We start from the raw sequence: 22914 nt of genomic DNA, 5'->3' as shown, positions 1-22914 counted from the left end.
TTGTTTTGCTGTATTTTAAAGGTGGAGCATTCATTAATAAAAATTTAACAGAGTTATCACAACAGCTTATTTAAATCTATTGTCCTGTATGTGGCAGCATATACACAAGAATATGCTGTAAAATAAAGCACATGTTAAAAAGAAGCCAGTGTAAAGTGCAATTGTTTTCCTCAGAATAAAAAAAGGATCCAATGAGTCGGAACAATTCCTGCAGCCTGGAGCAGATCTAAACAATGTTCACCTCTGGAAACAGAAACAAACAGAAAACTTCCCACACATTTAGCTGTTTAACACATACAGTTGAACACATCAGGGGCGTGCATACATAGACACTAGGTGGTGCTAAAGCACTAGGAAGTTTGCCCTTTATCAACAAAAATGCCCTTTTGAAACTCGTTTTTTTTTAAATTATTATTATTAATATTAATAAGATTTTACTGAGGTCGGTTTTGAAATGATCTTTTGAAAACCTGAGCCATTAAAAACGACTGAAACAATGCCCCGAAATGAGCCACCTCCTTGCGCACACCCGACCAGCCTCTCTCTCCTCCTTTGTCACGTGAACTCGCGCGGTCGCCCGCAGGGCATGCCAGATGCGCAGCATCATAGCAGTCCAGTAAGCGTCTTCAGATAGCAGGAACGGTCGCTGACAGGCTGCTTCTCCCGTGCCCCATTAGCCAGGTAATATACAGATCAAGCTAAATCATTTTGTTGTGCATTAAAATGTCTCATTCAGCAGCACCAAACAAGCATTTTTGCCAACTGGTCACCTGATAAACTAGTTAGACTAGATAAAGTTTTACACTGTAGCCCAAGTCAATGACAGATAACGTGAGGACGACCACATAGGCTACAAATAATTTCCGTAAAGTTTGCAATTGCAAATCTATGTGTTAAGACAAACGTTTTCTGTTGTATAGGTTTTGTTAGGCAACATAAATGAACACATTTTGGTCTCTTTATTGTCTTAATTGTGTATTGATTTAGTAATTGCAGCACAATGCCAAGAAAGGAGGGTTAATCATATTGAAAAACCTTAAAAGCTGTTCACATTGTATTTTTAAGTGGTTTGTACAAAATCAGCAGGTATTAAAATAGCTATTATTTTGTAGGCTACCATAAGTCAAATCCACGTGAAAAGACTTCCAGTCATGTTGCCCTAATAGCCCATTATTTAAACTAATGTGGCATATTTGTTTAAGCTATTATTATTATTATTATTATATTATCATTATTATTGTCACGATGGTTATTATTATTATGTGTGTGTTTTTTTTTTTTTTTTTAAACTCTTCATAAGTCTATGGGGAAAAAGTACAAACCGAGCACCGGGAAGTACAACCATGATCATACACAATCACACCTAACAGGGGTGGGTTTAGAAAATTTGGGGCCCTAGGCAAAGACAGGTAGGGGGCCCTCTGCATTGAGAAGACAACACATAAAACAGATCCATTCTACAGATAGAGAAATGTTAATAGAATAGACATCCATTATCTGTTCTAGGTTTTAAAATTAAAAGAGTTATATACATTTACGTCTTACTGTATAATTTAATTTCTACTTAGATTTATTTGTTTATTGTATTTTTGGTGGCAATTAATTGTATGCTTATTTATTTATTGAGCATTTTTTTATTTAATGTATTTCTTTTTAAATATGGCAGAGTTGGTCCTCCATATTTTCCACTACTAACGATGAAAAAAGTTACAGCTTCTAAACCCATTATGGCCTTTCTTAAAGGATAAGTCCAGTCGGCAATGAATAATCATTGGATCATTATCTATACCTAAAACTAATACGTTGGCGGTGATTTTATGAATTTAGCGTTAATCAGTAAAGAAAAAAAAGGATAATTTTCGTTGGGATCATTGAGTCTGGGAGCGGCCATTTTTGCCCAGATATTAGTGATGGTGAGATGAATCCTCATGAGGCATTGAACCGTTTGGCCAAATTGCTTCAACGATCCCCACAGTTCATGAGGCTTCATGTGAACATGTCACCACCTACTGGTGGACAGCAGAAGTACAGTTTGTAATAAAATCTGTTATTATTATTTTTTTTCACAACTGTTTTTTTTTTCCCCTTTTAGGTTCCTTTGAAATTTTTAATGGTTGGTGTGTATGATAAAATCTTTTGTATTTTTTTGTTTTTGTTTTTTTTCTTAGAACCATCATTCAAAGTGCACAGTTTTTATGCCATTTGAAAATGAAAGGTGTTAGTCATTTTTAATCAAACATGATAGTTTTTCAAAGTTTTTTGGTTTTAATCAGGTTGGAAGTTCTGTTCAACCAATCTTTTGGCTAAACCGACCTAATTTACCCGATCTATATTTTTACTCGGGCAAAACAATGCAAATTAGTCTCATCAGCCAAAATAATTAAATTTAATCGCAACTTTCAAAAGTCAAAGTCAGGTCTTGAACCATCAACCTCTAGAGTGAGAGCCTGTCTCTTACAGATGACGCCACATATATAAATAACCGTATTAGGGAGGAAAATACTAATTAATAGTGACGTGTTAACACTGATTTTTTCCGGTGGTTTCCTTAGATTTTGATCATAACATTGTTTATTCTAACCAAATTAGTTTTAACCAAATAGATTGGTTGGTAAAACAACCAATCTATTCTTAGAATCTATCCAAACTCTATCCAGCTGACAGCAGCTCTTCTCCAAACTTCCATATCTTGACTGAACACTGAAGCTGTCAAAATTCTTGCGCTTTCTTAACCACGTCCCGAAGCGGTCACATGGTTTCACGGTAGCGAGGCCTCGGACGTCATCAATTTTGGCCCCTCCCCTAAATGAATCATGCCTCGACACGCGCTTCGGGGAAACGCCTCCCTCCATTACTCGACACACGCCTCGAAGCCTCGGCTCATCTCATGACATCACTACCAGATATATTAACACCTCCCTCCCTCACTTTACACCATTCACGCTAAATTAATTAAATCACTGCAAGCGTATTAGTTTTAGGTATAAATAAGTCTAAATTCAATGAGTGGCCCCATTTAATAAGACAATTGTCACCTGAATTATTTTGTCAGAAAGGGATTCCTTTTTCCACCCCTCCACATCCCTACCATCTGAATAGCACAGCGTAAAATCAGATACTTCATTGCAGGAAGATTTCATCTTGGTCATGGTTGGATTTGGCACTTATAAAGCATTATTTGCACACAGTGTGAGCAGAAGACTTTATTAAATACCTTTTGTCTTTCAGAGAACAAAACGAGTAAATGGACGTGTGTTTGTGGTTCTTCTTGTGTAGGTGGTGAGCTCTGCGTTTCCAGGAACAACATTGATTCCCTGGGTTTTAGTAGACTCAGGAGCACTTTAATCACAAATGAAGGCTTAAATTTAAACTTTTGGACGCTCAGCAGCTATTGATACCTACATCTCTGTAACTCAGTTTAAACTCTGGAGGAATGTGATTCCAACGACGGCTCAAAATGGATTAATTTAATACTTGAACATCATCTTGAACAAGTTTTGCTACCTTATTAAACTCCTTTGTCTACTTAATGTGAAACAACGTTTAAGGGCTGATTCATCCAACATAACATGGTTTAGTTTTTTAAGGAGGTAATACATGTGGGAGGTGTTGGTATCTGCAAGCACCACAAATTCATACAAACAAAAAGTTGTTTACAGCCCATATATATTTATAACAGAGTGTGAAATCAACAGAGGGTTTTTGCCCGGCAGCCATTATTTTAACTGCTCTACGTCCACCTTTAGCTGTCTGCTGATGCTGTTTGCTGTTTAATGATCTCTAACAAACAGAACAGCTGCATTTATACTCAGCTTAAATTAAATTAAACAGGTAGAATCATTTGTGTCACATATTTAATAAACAGAAGTTTGCAACAGTGAAAGATATGCAGAAGAGTGAAGGGTATGAAGACTTTTTCAATCCAGTGTGAATACATTTCAGTGATTAAAAGCATAATGAGAGCTCCCATCAGGGCTTTCCCCTCAAATGATCCAAACCAGGCAGCGGAGAGTGGTTAATGCTCTCCCGAGAGTCCATGTCTGTGTGCCAAGAAGGCTTTCCTCTTTGCATCTAATTTAGTGTAATTCCTTCTCGTCTTTTCCTGTCTTCACAGCCACGCTGGGAACCTTGGAGTTTAGCTTGCAGTACGACCAGGAGAACAATGCACTGCACTGCACCATTAACAGAGCCAAGGTGAGCCACTTTGATTAACATTGCCTTGGTAACCTTTTTTTTTTTGTGTGGTTACTATACAGGAAATGTCTCTTTTTATTTAAATTGTTGATAATTGACATGTTAGCGCAACATATAAACAAATTACCTTTTTTTAATGGTTATTTTTCCACCAACCTCCAAACACTGATAAAATTAGTTTACACATCCCACTGTTGCCTCTAAGGGAAACATTCAGTAACATTCAGTAACTGCCAATAGAATATGGAGGACCAACTCTGCCATATTTAAAAATAAATACAGAAATAAATAAATGCTCAATAAATATATAAGCGTACAATTAATTGCCAACAAAAATACAATAAACAAATAAATGTAAGTAGAAATTAAATTATACAGTGAGACATAAATGTATATAACTCTTTTAATTAGCTTCTTTATTTATTTGCCTTTGTAATATTTACCTTATTTATTTTTTTGTCCTTTATATATTTTTTTACATTTCTGCCTTCCCTTTTTACATTCTGTCTGCTTTCTGCCTCATTATGCAAATGAGGAGGGGGCGTGTCCTAGAGAGTCAACTTCTGCTCATTGGTTGGCGGCTCATCTTCTTAACTATCAGGGCTCAGAAGATCAAGTTAAATGTTCTCTTTTCTGTTGCTGTTGTTCAATAAAGGAACATTTGAAGATTATTTGAGGCGAGAACATTATACTTTAAAGCATCGCCATATGGCCCATTCACAGATTTAAAGCGTAATTTAAAAGAAAATGTTCTGAACTTGAGAGGATCGCGGCAACCAGCGGAGGTCCGAAGCTGACGGCAGCCAGGTCGAACCGCAGCCCATCCACATTTATTTGTTTATTGTATTTTTGTTGGCAATTAATTGTATGCTTATATATTTATTGAGCATTTATTTATTTAAGTATATATTTTTAAATATGGTAGAGTTGGTCCTCCATAATAGAACCTGTATAGTTCTCATGTTTGTTCGTCTTTTGTTTTAAATTGAGTTAACAGAAAGATTTAATGCATGAAGAATTATATCTAAGCATGTTTTTAAGGTTTGGGATCCTGGATTAGTCTTTTACTTAATACTGCTGGTTTTAAGGTAAAACTACGGAGCCCCTCTGATGACATGGTCAAAAAAAAATGTTCAATTGTGGCCACGAAGTAGTATTTCGCGGCCACGCAATAAGTTTAACGTGCACGAAATACTTATTAATAATATCAATAAATCCGCCCCTGTTTTCAGGCTTATGTTAACTGTAATGACTTATCTTGGACAGGCTGCTATGTAAACGGGCCTTTAGTCCTTCGTTTAGCTATGCTGCGGTTGTTTACACTACGCCTTTTCCACCTAAAATGGCGTCTTAGCAACAAATGTCACGTGACTGGCGGAGACCGACTGGGTAAGCAAATCGAGCGCACCTTAGACCTTAGAGAAGGCGCGCTCGATTTGCTTACCCAGTTGTCCAGGAATGATATTAATATTATTAATAAGTATTTCGTGCGCACGATAAACTTATTGCGGGGCCACGAAGTAGTATTTCGTGCGCACGTTATACTTGTGGCCACGAAATACTAGCCTGGGTGCCATTCCGAACTTAGTCCCGCCGACAAAGTTTGAGGTCGGGGAAGTTCGGTCTGGCTCTGCTCCATAGTAGCGCGAGTATTATCGCCCACTGTCAGGCGATCCAATCAAATTGTCAGGGCGGGCTTTATACGATGATGGACAGATGACAAACAGTAACGTAATCAACCACGTGACCAAAGCGCGCTAGGGTGACAACAACAATGGCTGCCGCTGGAGAGTTGAGGTGAGTAGATTCTGCTATTAGGTCTGTTCTAGAAGATATCGACAGCAAATTAATTTTAAAAGAGGAACAGAGAAACGCGATCAAGTCTCATCTTCTTATTCTAGGCGTGCAACTGCACGCTTTGATTTTTGTGGACAACAACTATGCGTCGCTTAACATACGTCACGCACTCCGTTGCTCTTATTGGTTGTAGGTCTATCCAATTGAGTGCAGAGGCATTTTTTTTCCTGGTTCGTTCGAGAGACGCCCCATAATCACAGCTCTATGGAGCAGCATCAGACTCATTCTGACTAGAATTGAGTAGGACTACATCAGGCTAACGAAATACTACTTCGTGGCCACAATTAAAAATTCTTTTTGACCATGTCATCAGAGGGGCTCCGTATAAAACAGCTATAAAAAACATGAATTTTCTGCATCTTAACAATCTCTTAGGATAATTATCATTGATTATGTGTGAGTTTATTACACCTTAATATTAGCTGCCTGTTACGTGTCAGAACTGATGTTTTCCCCAGTAGTTTATCTACTTAAAACAGTTCCTCTGTCCAGCTATGCAGTTATAATCTTGATTCTGTACGTGGCAAATATTTGGGAATGGAATGAGAGCGTTGTACTTTGGCTATAAACAAAGTGTAATATTGTGAAAGAGTTGGAGCCATGGATGTCTCCTCATCTGCAAACGTGTGTGATGTAAAATGTGATTATGTGGCAAACTGGAGTTGCATAAAATTCTTCTTTAACTGTTAATTGTGGCCACTTCCTTCCTTCCTGGTGAGCAGCTGCCTTCTGCAACCCTAAACAACTTCTCTGATCTGAGTAAGATTACAATTTCTATCAAAATCTGTTTTCATGCCTCCTGGTTATTTAATAGATATAAGTTATGAAGTGTTATTTAAAGAGTTTGTCCCGAGTGATCTCTTTTCAGGAAAAAGAATCGTAGAAAAAGCTCCAAAGTGCAGACACAGAGAGCCCATCTTTAACCAATCATCTGCCTTAATTTGCCTTTGAGGGTGTTTTTACACTAGTAGCCATTCAAAATGGCCCTTCCCAGTCAAAAGCCAACCCAATGGAAGCAAAATCCCCTCCAACTTCCAGCCCCTGTCCTTCTCCTGGGCTTGCATATTCTTTTACTCTGACTCCACCCTTTCACTGAATTACACTGTCTGACCAGGAGATGGCGCTTCTCTTTAGATCTTATTGTCCAGAAATTATGACAGAATAGTTTAGATGTTTAAAAAGGAATTGTAGGGGACTAGACAAGGACCATCCAAGGAAAGTGGGGCAATTTTGAATGGCTACTACTGAACTAGAGGTGGGCGATGTATATTGAATATACTCAATGTATCTCGAGTTTCCCCACGCACAATTGTTCAAAGGACTCTATCGCAACCATCAAGAACAAATTCACATTATGACATTAAACGGTCTGCATCTATTTCACTAAGAGTTTTATTTTTCCCACACACTTTGAATGCATCGTTAACCCCTCCTCCAAACAGGATTATTTTCTGTGCGGCATGCTTGCTACAGGAACCAGCATAAGAACTATGGCGACAGCAGGTGTTTCAGCTAGGACATCGGACAAAATGCGGTAATTTGTAAGACGTGCCGCAAAAACCATTGCTGCAAAAGGCGGCGGTACAAATTTATTCCACCACCTAAAAGGTCATCCGCTGCTAAATCAAGACTGTTGTAAACTCTGCATGTCAGCGTCTCCACCAACTAAAACGTTAAATAAATCAGCTGTGGAGCAGATGGTGTTGGCCAACATCGATGTTGGAGGTCGGCCTGTTTTTCAGTGTAGTCCTGTTTCTCTGACTGTGACTAACTGGATGTGCTCTCTTCATCCTCTGACATGGGAGCTGGCTCGGAGCTCGTCTGCCTGGCTGTGTGTTTCCTGGACGGGGCCGCCTTTTACAGCTGCTTTTTGTATCTATGCTTCTTTTTCTATGTCTGCTTCTGTCTCCTTAAACCCCATAGTGACTGCTTTGAATTCAATTCACTTGAATTGGATTCAACACCAAACTTCAAATTTCTCTTTGTTAGATAATGCATATGGTGATCCTTACACTGGAAAAAATCAAAACCTAGGTGAGTAATTTTAGTAATTATAATTTAAGTAAGTACATTTGTTCTTGAATTGAGAAGGTAAAAGAGACATTTTGCCAATGGTACAAGACAATTTACACTTAAAATAAGAAAAAGCAATTGCATTGTCTTATTTCAAGTGCATTTTATCTAAATATCTTATTTTAAGAGTAAAAATACTCATTCAACTGGCAAATCATCTAATTTACCTATTCAAAAAAGGGTAAATACATATAATTTGAGAAATTTTTACTTATTTCTAGATCGTTTTTCCAGTGTATTGACTAATCACCATGGATTGTGCACTGGAAAAAAGTCAACATCTAGATAAGTAATTTTTTTTCATAAAATAACTGCATTTGTTCTTGAATTGAGAACGTAAAAGAGACATTTTGCCAATAGAATAAGACAATTTACATTTAAAATAAGAAAACACAATTGCATTGTTTTTTTTCAAGTGCATATTATCTAATTATTTCAATTTAAGAGTGAAAATACTCATTCCATTGGCAGCTCTCTAATTTACCTACTCAAATTATGGGTAAAAACAATTAATCTAAGAAATTTTTACTCATTTCTAGATCGTTATGTTAAACCAGCATCCTAGCCAGGTTCAGTAAAAAAATAAACAAACTAAAAAAAATAAAAATATTCTTATTTTATAATATACAGAAGTAAAAAGTCGTTTTCTTCTCTGTTTGAGGAGATAAACTGATGTTTCCAATGGCTGCCCTCAGCAATTCTAACTCTTTCTGTCTGCACGAATAGCTGTTCTGGAGGAAACTGGGCTTCAGAGGAGCTGGTCTTGGCAGCACTGTTGGACAGCAGAGTGGGCAGGAGGCCACATTGATTTATGGTTGTTATTTTCTATACTGCTCTGCAGCTAGACTTCAGCTGCTACCTAGCCAAGCTCTGAAAATGCATTTGCTCTTTCATATATTTTGTTATGTAGCAATTCGCACCGTGTAATTAGTTTGCAAAACCTGTTATTGGTCTTTCTAACCATTGATTTCCTCTGCTGCCAATCCGGCTGTTGCTCCAATAAATCCAGTAAAGGAATAAAACTCAGCTAAGAATTTATTGCATTATAAAATGCAAATTAATGATCTTAAACTGCAGTATAGGATTAGGAACCATTCCTCTAAAAACATTCCTTAGAGAAGATTTTACTAATTAAAGTGGCCTTGATAGTATTTTTTTTTTTGCTCATGTTTGTTACAATGGTAATGATTTATATGAAGAGTGCTGATGATCATTAAGTATATTCAATTTATTACAGTTTATTTCTATTGCGCCAATTAACAACCTGTCAGATTGATTCAAAGTTTTCTATCTGAGGAAAACCAGCTGATTGCATCGACTCATTGACTCTTCAGCAATCCCTCACACTAGGGATGCTTGTAGCGACAGTGGAGAGGAAAAACTCAGGTCTTTTGCAGACTGCAACAGGTTTTCTTCAAGAACTTTTCTGTTTTCTTTAGCTAGACTTGCTGGTGGAGATTCTCAGTCATCCAGGTCATAGTCATTCCAAACATTTAAAGTTAAAAAACAATCCACTGGACTTTGTTTCATAGTTTGAAGACGTTTCTGTTCCATCCAGGAAGCTTTTTAAATTCAAAATGTCAGAAATACCGTTGAGTTCCAGGTTTTATACAGTAGCCCCACAAAGCCTTGTTTTTGTTTAGAAAACATGCAAATTGAAACTGTCGAATATTACAGCTTAATAAAGCAGTGATATAAAATATCTCAGCTGGTGCAAGTAAGAAATCTAAGTGCAAAAGTAGGTCTGTCTCCTTCATATTTTCTGTGCTGAACCAAACATACATCTTTGGGTTGTTTAAAGGTGCAGTATTAAAAAGAAATTAACCATAGCAACTGATCACTAAGGTATCATTAAAACCCGGCGTACACTGTAAGATCTGTTGCCCTTTTCGGGCCGATTTTCCAGTCGTGAAATGACGTGCGCATGGCATTTAATCCCCGGTACAAGGGACTGCGGGTGACAGACGGCAAGACCTGATGTGATGCAGCCAGGATGCGAGGACCAAACCATTTATTGCTATTTCACGAGGCGGGGTCAGTTTATTCATGCTTTGTTTCACTGTTTACTGCTAAAAAATGAGGAAGAACATGAAGATTTTTTATTTTACTGCCAGATTTTCTATTCTTATTTGAAAAATCTAGCGGGACAAATCTTTTCTTCTTCTTTTGGGTCTCCCCCCTCAGTCAAGGGCCTTTAGACTCATCCTAACTTTTTTCTCATACGGCGCCCCTGCTTTCAGCACAAAATTGCACAGATTGCCAAGGCAGCACATTTCACTCTAGTGAGCTTCATATTCCTCTTCTACTCGTTTGGCTTCAGGACGAGTCTGATTAGCGCCATCTCACTGCGGAGCTGAGTCCCACCTGGTTTTTAGACGTACAGTGTGAGCAGGTAGATCGCATCAGAGCGTCGTATCATAGTTTTGTTTTCATGAACAACATGTGTAACATAATATTACGAAAACTTACCTTATTAATAAAGTTACACTGGAAAAACAATCTAGAAATGAGTAAAAATTTCTTAAATTAAGTTTATTTAACCTTATTTTGAGTAAATAAATGAGACAGTTTGCCAATGAAAGGAGTATTTTTACTCTTAAAATAAGATAATTGTATAATATGCACTTGAAATAAGGCAATGCAATTGTGTTTTCTTATTTCAAATGTAAATTGTCTCGTCCCATTGGTAAAATGTCTCTTTTACCTCCTCAATCCAAGAACAAATGCACTTATTTTAAGAAAAAATTACTTAGATTTTTTTCAAGTGTAAAATAAAACACTGCAAAAATTATCTAAAAATGAGTAAAAAAGTCCTAAATTAAGTACATTAACCCTTAATTAATTAAGAAATTAAGATACACTATATTGCCAAAAGTATTTGCTCACCTGCCTTGACTCACATATGAGCTTAAGTGACATCCCGTTCGTAATCCATAGGGTTCAATATGACGTCGGTCCACCCTTTGCAGCTAGAACAGCTTCAACTCTTCTGGGAAGGCTGTCCACAAGGTTTAGGAGTGTGTTTATGGGAATTTTTGACCATTCTTCCAGAAGCGCATTTGTGAGGTCGCACACTGATGTTGGACGAGAAGGCCTGGCTCTCAGTCTCCACTCTAATTCATCCCAAAGGTGTTCTATCGGGTTGAGGTCAGGACTCTGTGCAGGCCAGTCAAGTTCATCCACACCAGACTCTGTCATCCATGTCTTTATGGACCTTGCTTTGTGCACTGGTGCACAGTCATGTTGGAAGAGGAAGGGGCCAGCTCCAAACTGTTCCCACAAAGTTGGGAGCATGGAATTGTCCAAAATGTCTTGGTATGCTGAAGCATTCAGAGTTCCTTTCACTGGAACTAAGGGGCCAAGCCCAGCTCCTGAAAAACAACCCCACACCATAATCCCCCCTCCACCAAACTTTACACTTGGCACAATGCAGTCAGACAAGTACCGTTCTCCTGGCAACCGCCAAACCCAGACCCGTCCATCAGATTGCCAGATGGAGAAGCGCGATTCGTCACTCCAGAGAACGCGTCTCCACTGCTCTAGAGTCCAGTGGCGGCGTGCTTTACACCACCGCATCCGACGCTTTGCATTGCACTTGGTGATGTATGGCTTGGATGCAGCTGCTCGACCATGGAAACCCATTCCATGAAGCTCTCTGCGCACTGTTCTTGAGCTAATCTGAAGGCCACATGAAGTTTGGAGGTCTGTAGTGATTGACTCTGCAGAAAGTTGGCGACCTCTTCGCACTATGCGCGTCAGCATCCGCTGACCCCGCTCCGTCAGTTTACGTGGCCTACCACTTCGTGGCTGAGTTGCTGTCGTTCCCAAACACTTCCATTTTCTTATAATACAGCTGACAGTTGACTGTGGAATATTTAGGAGCGAGGAAATTTCACGACTGGATTTGTTGCACAGGTGGCATCCTATCACAGTTCCACGCTGGAATTCACTGAGCTCCTGAGAGCGACCCATTCTTTCACAAATGTTTGTAAAAACAGTCTGCATGCCTAGGTGCTTGAATTTATACACCTGTGGCCATGGAAGTGATTGGAACACCTGATTCCAATAATTTGGATGGGTGAGCAAATACTTTTGGCAATATAGTGTACTTAGATAACAGGCACTTGAAATAAGACAATATAATAGTTTTTTCTTATTTTAAATGTAAATTGTCTTGTTCCATTGGCAAAGTGTCTCACTTACCTCATTAATTCGAGAAAAAATGCACTTATTTTAAGAAAAAATTACTCATTAATATTTAAATTTTTTGCAGTGCATTTTTTGTTTAAATGAAATAATCCTAAAACCAGGACCAGGTATGAGGATGTTAACAAAGTTGAGGATGATTATCTGCATTATATTTTCTAAAGTTAAAATTAGAATTTATTTATTAATTTCAGCTTACTTATGACTTTTTGTTGTTTAATCAATAAAAACATTTAATATGTTGTGTATTTTTATGATATATATGCAGAATTTAGCTAATCCGTTACAGCCTAGGATAAGTAAATACTTAATATCTATATTAGTACTGTACTATCTGTTGTGTCCAATTTTATTGGACCCCTTATAAAACTCAGGACCCTTCTTTGGCTCTTTACTCATAAGTTTAAGGGGCACTCCATGCTCCCTGCCACTGACAGGCTTTCCTTTTCCAGTACAGTTTAATGGGAGCACATCTCTGTATTAAAAGCTTTTTCTCTGATGGTTTGAAGTAATATTTTCAAACTCTGAGAAAATGTAATTTGGTTTTTATTAGCTGTAAGCCAGAATCATCTAAATTGATATTTTTAAAAACAAAGCTTGCAGAAGCTGGCTTGGTTTTTAATGTCTGTAATAAAGTTAGTAATTTTATATGAGACGCTGCGATGTGACAAAAAATGAATATAAACTGGAACAGATTTACCCATTACCAGCTGCCCCAGAAAATCCAGCCCAGGAGCAAACTGATTAATGATGGAAATAAAAAAATAAATCCAAAGTTTCAATAAAGGCTCCAGGGATAACTTTAAAGTATTGGATTTTAAAGTCTGAGCATAATCAGAAGTGTGCTCCTGTCTTTAATAAAGGGTTCTCTAAAAAAAAAAATCTGTTTCTGTCCCACAATCCAAAAAGTACCCTGGCGTTACACACATGCTGAATAAAATGAAACAGGCGAACAGATAGGTGTCCTAAATTCATTCAGTTGGACTCAATGCTCGCTTAAGAACACTCCACAGGTTATGAGGCAATGAGCTGCAGGTGTGCAGGGAGACCCAATGAGGACTCGGCACCACCTGGTGGAGGAGGAAAGGAAACACAAAAACACACCACACAAACTGGATTCCTGACAGAATGTGTGCATTGAGGGGGGATATAGGGGTCGCAAACCCCCTGTTGAAGACCCCCACTCTAATGCATAACATCCCAATTCGAATTAATCTATCCCCTCTCTTAGAATCAAACATCTCCTGATAGTCTAAATACAACACAGCAACCTGTCTGCCCAGCAACACCCACTCTACAACCCATACAAGCATTTTTACTTCTTTGCGTCTGCTAATTAGCCTTTTATTGCCTATTACTCCCATTGCTTTATAGAAGAATATTTTTTCTTCTTCGCTGCTATTATATTACAAATACCTTTAGAGTCATATGTCCTTGTTTTCCACTTTTATGATAGAGAAGTGAAGTGAAAAGTGAAACAATGTTTTACCTTCTTTTCAACTGGTCACAGTTTAGCTCTGAATATTGATAAAATGTCTAAATATACCAGAGAGGTGCTACATCGTAGCAGCAGCGTAATCAATAGTGATTTCCTCGCTGAGCCGTCGCTGCTGGTCCTATTGAGCCTCTGAACTAGAGTCTGATACATGATTGATAGATTTAAAAAGTGATCAGTCAGCTCACTGTCAAGTTTCTGCATCAGTGGTAGAATTAAATGATTTAGATAAAAGCAAAGAGAAGACTAGAATATATGTTTTCACCTTTCTAACAACCAATCTATCCATCTGGATACATTTTTCTTTCAGACGATTACAGGAAAAAAGGCCCAATGACGACATAAAACAAAGAACAATAAAATTTGATATGACACAATTTGTTAACTAATGATTTAAAATTTTCTCTAAATACATAGGCTAGCATAACAGTGTTATTGAGTATCTGTAATTGCTTAAAATAATCAATTTTTAAAATATTAAACAAACAAGTGAGTAAAATGTTGAGATTTCAGGACATTGAAATCTTTTCAACATCTTTATAGATATTTTCTTTAAATTACATTGAAATGACATGTTAGTAGACTATTTGTTAAAATCTGAATAAAAGGTTTTTGATTTGAATCGGCTTTTTCTGTCTTGTAATTGTTTTTTGCTGGCTGAACCAACTGCTGCAATTTGAAAGGAAGCTCAAATTGTAATGGTTCAGAATGTAGGACCCAAAAATCAGGCACGGCAGACAGTAGAATAATTAAGGCAAGGCAAGGCAAATTTATTTGTATAGCACAATTCAGTTCAAAGACAATGCAAAGTGCTTTACATGATTAAAATACAGGAAGATAAAACAGAATCAAAGTAAGTAGGAAAAATATAAGAAAATTAAAAAAAATAGAATAAAATAAAAAATTTTTTTTTAAACTACTCCAACAATGCCATCTTTACCAACTTCTGTCAACCCTGTTGACTTTATAGGTCCCGGTCCTATTTATTTCAAACACAACGTTGTTTTTTCAAACCACAAAATCCCTGACCTTGACACGATATGATACCCACCAGTGTTGGGAAAGTTCTCTTTCTACGTGAACTAGTTCAAAGTTCAGTTCACACATTTAAAATGAACTAGTTCAGTGCATAGTTCATAATTCAAAAATTTGAACTAAGTTCACAGTTCCAAAAAATGAACTAGTTCATAGTTCTTTCTTTTTTTTCATATATTGCTCAATTACACCATAGCCTACTGTAGAACCACAGACAGCAATTATTTTATCAGTTGTAACACTGAAACTGTGCGACAGATTTCATCTTCATATCCAGTTTTGAATCCTTATCCAACCAGGGTTTACATTAGCATTGAGGGGACAGCATTTCCCCATTGTTGCTTTAACGCTTTGTTGCTGTCCATTCACTTCACACTAGTAGCAGCTGCAGCTTTCACCCCTACAGTATATTCTCAAAAACATCAGGAAAAATGGGCTGCTTGAATGGTCTTTTTTATGAAGAAATTATTAAAAGAAAAATAGGAAAGTAGTCTTTAAGGTGCAAATGTTTTTTCAATTTGAAATTTCATTTCAGTACATACTAAAAAGGAATGCTGGAATCCTGGAAAATTATACCAGGCAGGTTTAACTAACAAGTTACATGAATAGTAAAACCCTCAAGAACATTTTACTAACACAAACTGAGGGACCAGGCTGAGGTAGGAATTTAAGGTTACTGAAGTGCTGATTTTTTTACTGAAAGCCGGCGGGCAAAGTTTGCAGAGAATTGTAAGATTGTTTCCATCATCCTCACCGACCACCTGGTCATAAAACTGTTTTAAGTGATCATACTGCTGCTTTGTCGTCTCCATGCTGCTGTGGCTTCTACGCTGCATTTTGTTTTGATGATGCACGCGGCTGTAGGCTACGACACTGGTAGCTGGTGTTGCCAGATTGGGTGTTTTCCCCACTACATATTAAGGCCTGTTTACGGTGTGATTTAGCCGGGGTTTCGCCTGGAGGGCGCCATAGAAATTTGGCAACCTATTGAACGGAGTTGAACTGAGAGAGCGTGCCGTTCACAGACACCAGAATGAACGAGTTCACAATAACGTTCATCAGGCAGTAATGCAGTACGTTCAGTTCACGTTCGCACAAAATATGAACGAGTTCGTGAACCTTCGTTCAATGAACGCGCTCAGGCACAACACTGCACACAAGATCCCTGACCTTGACACAATATGATACCCACAAGATCCCTGACCTTGACACAATATGATACCCACAACATCCCTGACCTTAACACAATATGATACCCATAAGATCCCTGACCTTAACACAATATGATACCCACAAGATCCCTGACCTTAACACAATATGATACCCACAAGATCCCTGACCTTGACACAATATGATACCCACAACATCCCTGACCTTAACACAATATGATACCCATAAGATCCCTGACCTTAACACAATATGATACCCACAAGATCCCTGACCTTAACACAATATGATACCCACAACATCCCTGACCTTAACACAATATGATACCCATAAGATCCCTGACCTTAACACAATATGATACCCACAAGATCTCTGACCTTGACTCAATATGATACCCACAAGATCCCTGACCTTGACACAATATGATACCTACAAGATCCCTGACCTTGACACAATATGATACCCACAAGATCCCTGATCTTGACACAATATGATACCCACAAGATCCCTAAACTTGACACCACAAGATCCCTGATCTTGACAAAATACGATACCCACAAGATCCCTGATCTTGACACAATATGATACCCACAAGGTCCCTGATCTTGACACAATATGATACCCACAAGATCCCTGACCTTGCCACAATAGGATACCCACAAGATCCCTGATCTTGACACAATATGATACCCACAAGATCCCTGATCTTACCACAATATGATACCCACAAGGTCCCTGATCTTGACACAATATGATATCCACAAGATCCCTGACCTTGCCACAATATGATACCCGCAAGATCCCTGATCTTGACACAATATGATACCCACAAGATCCCTGATCTTGACACAATATGATACCCACAAGATCTCTGACCTTGACACAATATGATACTCACAAGATCTCTGACCTTAACACAATATGATACCCACAAGATCCCTGACCTTAACACAATATGATACCCACAAGATCCTTGACCTTGACACAATATGATACCCGCAAGATCCCTGACCTTGACACAATATGATACCCACAAGATCCCTGACCTTGACACAATATGATACCCACAAGATCCTTGACCTTAACACAATATGATACCCACAAGATCTCTGACCTTGACACAATATGATACCCACAAGATCCCTGACCTTAACACAATATGATACCCACAAGATCCCTGACCTTAACACAATATGATACCCACAAGATCCCTGACCTTAACACAATATGATACCCACAAGATCTCTGACCTTGACTCAATATGATACCCACAAGATCCCTGACCTTGACACAATATGATACCCATAAGATCCCTGATCTTGACACAATATGATACCCACAAGTTCCCTGATCTTGACACAATATGATACCCACAAGATCCCTGACCTTGCCACAATAGGATACCCACAAGATCCCTGACCTTGACACAATATGATACCCACAAGATCCCTGATCTTACCACAATATGATACCCACAAGGTACCTGATCTTGACACAATATGATATCCACAAGATCCCTGACCTTGCCACAATATGATACCCACAAGATCCCTGATCTTGACACAATATGATACCCACAAGATCCATGATCTTGACACAATATAATACCCACAAGATCTCTGACCTTGACACAATATGATACCCACAAGATCCCTGACCTTAACACAATATGATACCCACAAGATCCCTGACCTTGACACAATATGATACCCACAAGATCCCTGACCTTGACACAATATGATACCCACAAGATCCCTGACCTTGACACAATATAATACCCACAAGATCCCTGACCTTGACACAATATGATACCCACAAGATCCCTGACCTTAACACAATATGATACCCACAAGATCCCTGACCTTAACACAATATGATACCCACAAGATCCCTGACCTTAACACAATATGATACCCACAAGATCTCTGACCTTGACACAATATGATACCCACAAGATCCCTGATCTTGACACAATATGATACCCACAAGGTCCCTGATCTTGACACAATATGATACCCACAAGATCCCTGACCTTGCCACAATAGGATACCCACAAGATCCCTGACCTTGACACAATATGATACCCACAAGATCCCTGATCTTACCACAATATGATACCCACAAGGTCCCTGATCTTGACACAATATGATATCCACAAGTCCCTGACCTTGCCACAATATGATACCCACAAGATCCCTGACCTTGACACAATATGATACCCACAAGATCCCTGATCTTGACACAATATGATACCCACAAGGTCCCTGATCTTGACACAATATGATACCCACAAGATCCCTGACCTTGCCACAATATGATACCCACAAGATCCCTGATCTTACCACAATATGATACCCACAAGGTCCCTGATCTTGACACAATATGATATCCACAAGATCCCTGACCTTGCCACAATATGATACCCACAAGATCCCTGATCTTGACACAATATGATACCCACCAGATCCCTGATCTTGACATAATATGATACCCACAAGATCTCTGACCTTGGGAACAATATGATACCCACAAGATCCCTGACCTTGACACAATATGATACCCACAAGATCCCTGACCTTGACACAATATGATACCCACAAGATCCCTGACCTTGACACAATATGATACCCACAAGATCCCTGATCTTGACACAATATGATACCCACAAGATCCCTAAACTTGACACCCACAAGATCCCTGATCTTGACAAAATACGATACCCACAAGATCCCTGATCTTGACACAATATGATACCCACAAGGTCCCTGATCTTGACACAATATGATACCCACAAGATCCCTGACCTTGCCACAATAGGATACCCACAAGATCCCTGATCTTGACACAATATGATACCCACAAGATCCCTGATCTTACCACAATATGATACCCACAAGGTCCCTGATCTTGACACAATATGATATCCACAAGATCCCTGACCTTGCCACAATATGATACCCACAAGATCCCTGATCTTGACACAATATGATACCCACAAGATCCCTGATCTTGACACAATATGATACCCACAAGATCTCTGACCTTGACACAATATGATACCCACAAGATCCCTGACCTTAACACAATATGATACCCACAAGATCCCTGACCTTAACACAATATGATACCCACAAGATCCATGACCTTGACACAATATGATACCCACAAGACCCCCTGACCTTGACACAATATGATACCCACAAGATCCCTGACCTTAACACAATATGATACCCACAAGATCTCTGACCTTGACACAATATAATACCCACAAGATCCCTGACCTTAACACAATATGATACCCACAAGATCCCTGACCTTAACACAATATGATACCCACAAGATCCCTGACCTTAACACAATATGATACCCACAAGATCTCTGACCTTGACTCAATATGATACCCACAAGATCCCTGACCTTGACACAATATGATACCCATAAGATCCCTGATCTTGACACAATATGATACCCACAAGGTCCCTGATCTTGACACAATATGATACCCACAAGATCCCTGACCTTGCCACAATAGGATACCCACAAGATCCCTGACCTTGACACAATATGATACCCACAAGATCCCTGATCTTACCACAATATGATACCCACAAGGTACCTGATCTTGACACAATATGATATCCACAAGATCCCTGACCTTGCCACAATATGACACCCACAAGATCCCTGATCTTGACACAATATGATACCCACAAGATCCATGATCTTGACACAATATGATACCCACAAGATCTCTGACCTTGACACAATATGATACCCACAAGATCCCTGACCTTAACACAATATGATACCCACAAGATCACTGACCTTGACACAATATGATACCCACAAGATCCCTGACCTTGACACAATATGATACCCACAAGATCCCTGACCTTGACACAATATAATACCCACAAGATCCCTGACCTTGACACAATATGATACCCACAAGATCCCTGACCTTAACACAATATGATACCCACAAGATCCCTGACCTTAACACAATATGATACCCACAAGATCCCTGACCTTAACACAATATGATACCCACAAGATCTCTGACCTTGACACAATATGATACCCACAAGATCTCTGATCTTGACACAATATGATACCCACAAGGTCCCTGATCTTGACACAATATGATACCCACAAGATCCCTGACCTTGCCACAATAGGATACCCACAAGATCCCTGACCTTGACACAATATGATACCCACAAGATCCCTGATCTTACCACAATATGATACCCACAAGGTCCCTGATCTTGACACAATATGATATCCACAAGATCCCTGACCTTGCCACAATATGATACCCACAAGATCCCTGACCTTGACACAATATGATACCCACAAGATCCCTGATCTTGACACAATATGATACCCACAAGGTCCCTGATCTTGACACAATATGATACCCACAAGATCCCTGACCTTGCCACAATAGGATACCCACAAGATCCCTGACCTTGACACAATATGATACCCACAAGATCCCTGATCTTACCACAATAGGATACCCACAAGGTCTCTGATCTTGACACAATATGATATCCACAAGATCCCTGACCTTGCCACAATATGATACCCACAAGATCCCTGACCTTGCCACAATATGATACCCACAAGATCCCTGATCTTGACACAATATGATACCCACAAGATCCCTGACCTTGACACAATATGATACCCACAAGATCCCTGACCTTGACACAATATGATACCCACAAGATCCCTGATCTTACCACAATATGATACCCACAAGGTCTCTGATCTTGACACAATATGATATCCACAAGATCCCTGACCTTGCCACAATATGATACCCACAAGATCCCTGATCTTGACACAATATGATACCCACAAGATCCCTGACCTTGACACAATATGATACCCACAAGATCCCTGACCTTGACACAATATGATACCCACCAGATCCCTGATCTTGACATAATATGATACCCACAAGATCTCTGACCTTGACACAATATGATACCCACAAGATCCCTGACCTTTACACAATATGATACCCACAAGATCCCTGACCTTGACACAATATGATACCCACAAGATCCCTGACCTTGACACAATATGATACCCACAAGATCCCTGACCTTGACACAATATGATACCCACAAGATCCCTGACCTTGACACAATATGATACCCACAAGATCCCTGACCTTGACACAATATGATACCCACATGATCTCTGACCTTGACACAATATGATACCCACAAGATCCCTGACCTTAACACAATATGATACCCACAAGATCTCTGACCGTGACACAATATGATACCCACAAGATCCCTGACCTTAACACAATATGATACCCACAAGATCCCTGACCTTAACACAATATGATACCCACAAGGTCCCTGACCTTGACACAATATGATACCCACAAGGTCCCTGATCTTGACACAATATGATACCCACAAGATCCCTGACCTTGCCACAATATGATGCCCACAAGATCCCTGATCTTGACACAATATGATACCCACAAGATCCCTGACCTTGCCACAATATGATACCCACAAGATCCCTGATCTTGACACAATATGATACCCACAACATCCCTGATCTTGACACAATATGATACCCACAAGGTCCCTGATCTTGACACAATATGATACCCACAAGATCCCTGACCTTGCCACAATATGATACCCACAAGATCCCTGATCTTGACACAATATGATACCCACAAGATCCCTGATCTTGACACAATATGATACCCACAAGATCCCTGATCTTGACACAATATGATAACCACAAGATCCCTGATCTTGACACAATATGATACCCACAAGATCCCTAAACTTGACACAATATGATACCCACAAGATCCCTGACCTTGACTCAATATGATACCCACAAGATCCCTGACCTTGACATAATATGATACCCACAAGATCCCTGACCTTGACACAATATGATACCCACAAGATCCCTTACCTTGACTCAATATGATACCCACAAGATCCTTGATCTTGACACATTGTAACAGCCAAAAATGCAGAAACAAAAATAAATATTAAAAACAGTTGGACTAAAGAAAATAAAGAAATACTTAAAAAGCATTTATTCAAATAATGACTAATCAACTCTGCAGTAGCAGCGGATGCAGTGGCTAGGGCGTCTGAGGCAGGAACATCTATCCCAGGCTCAAATGTCCAAATACAGAAACGGATCAGGATCAGACAATCAGAACACTATAGTAACACTAGAGAACTCTCTACACCCAAGGCTCAAGAATAATCTGGCATAGATGGTTGGGAAGCAGGCAGCTTAAATAGGAAACCTGAACAGGTGGAGTATGAGGAACAGGGCAGAGCTATACAGGTGAGTGAAATGAGAAATCAAGCCAGCCCTCAGCGCCAAAATTATGTCACAAACAATTTCCTTCAAACTTGTTTAACCCCTATTTATGAAGCCAATCAAATATTTTAAAATAGGTCTCAACTAATTTAAGTTCCGGTTGTCTTATCATCTTAATAAACACTATATCAGATATGATGAAGTTTCTAAATTGCACTTTCCGTAGAAATAAACTTTTACAAATTTCCTTACAGTTATATTTTTATTTGTATTAAACTGTTTGTTTTAATTTCATTTCTTTCTTTCTTTCTTTCTTTCTTTCTTTCTTTCTTTCTTTCTTTCTTTCTTTTCTCCATCTCCTTTTCTTTTGCATGCTGTCACTGCATCTGTTTTTGTTGATCATTTATTTCTGATGGATTGAAGCTTCCTATTCCCAGGTACAAAAAGGTAAGCTGCTGAGTTAAGCTCCAAACTTAACTCCCCCCCCCCCCCCCCCCCCCCCCCATCTCCCCCCCTCCCAATTAATCCCTACCTCTGATCCAACCGGCCGACACACC

General features: G+C 39.0%; 1 protein-coding gene across 2 annotated transcripts in view; it reads left to right on the top strand.

Annotated features, from left to right (window-relative positions):
* The window catches only part of doc2b (double C2-like domains, beta), a 291024-nt gene that overhangs the window by 128091 nt on the left and 140019 nt on the right, over window positions 1-22914 (top strand). The window contains exons 2-3 of one of the 2 annotated variants that reach the window (XM_038290764.1): window positions 4115-4194; window positions 22781-22804. In XM_038290764.1, coding sequence (XP_038146692.1) covers window positions 4115-4194; window positions 22781-22804 — 104 coding nt within the window. The remainder of the gene's footprint in view (window positions 1-4114; window positions 4195-22780; window positions 22805-22914) is intronic. The other variant, XM_038290765.1, reaches the window with a different exon arrangement.

Source organism: Cyprinodon tularosa, unplaced genomic scaffold (assembly GCF_016077235.1).
Source record: "Cyprinodon tularosa strain WSP-4 unplaced genomic scaffold, ASM1607723v1 ctg288, whole genome shotgun sequence".
NCBI classification, from domain to species: Eukaryota; Metazoa; Chordata; class Actinopteri; order Cyprinodontiformes; family Cyprinodontidae; genus Cyprinodon; species Cyprinodon tularosa.
This window is presented reverse-complemented; position numbering and strand designations above follow the sequence as displayed.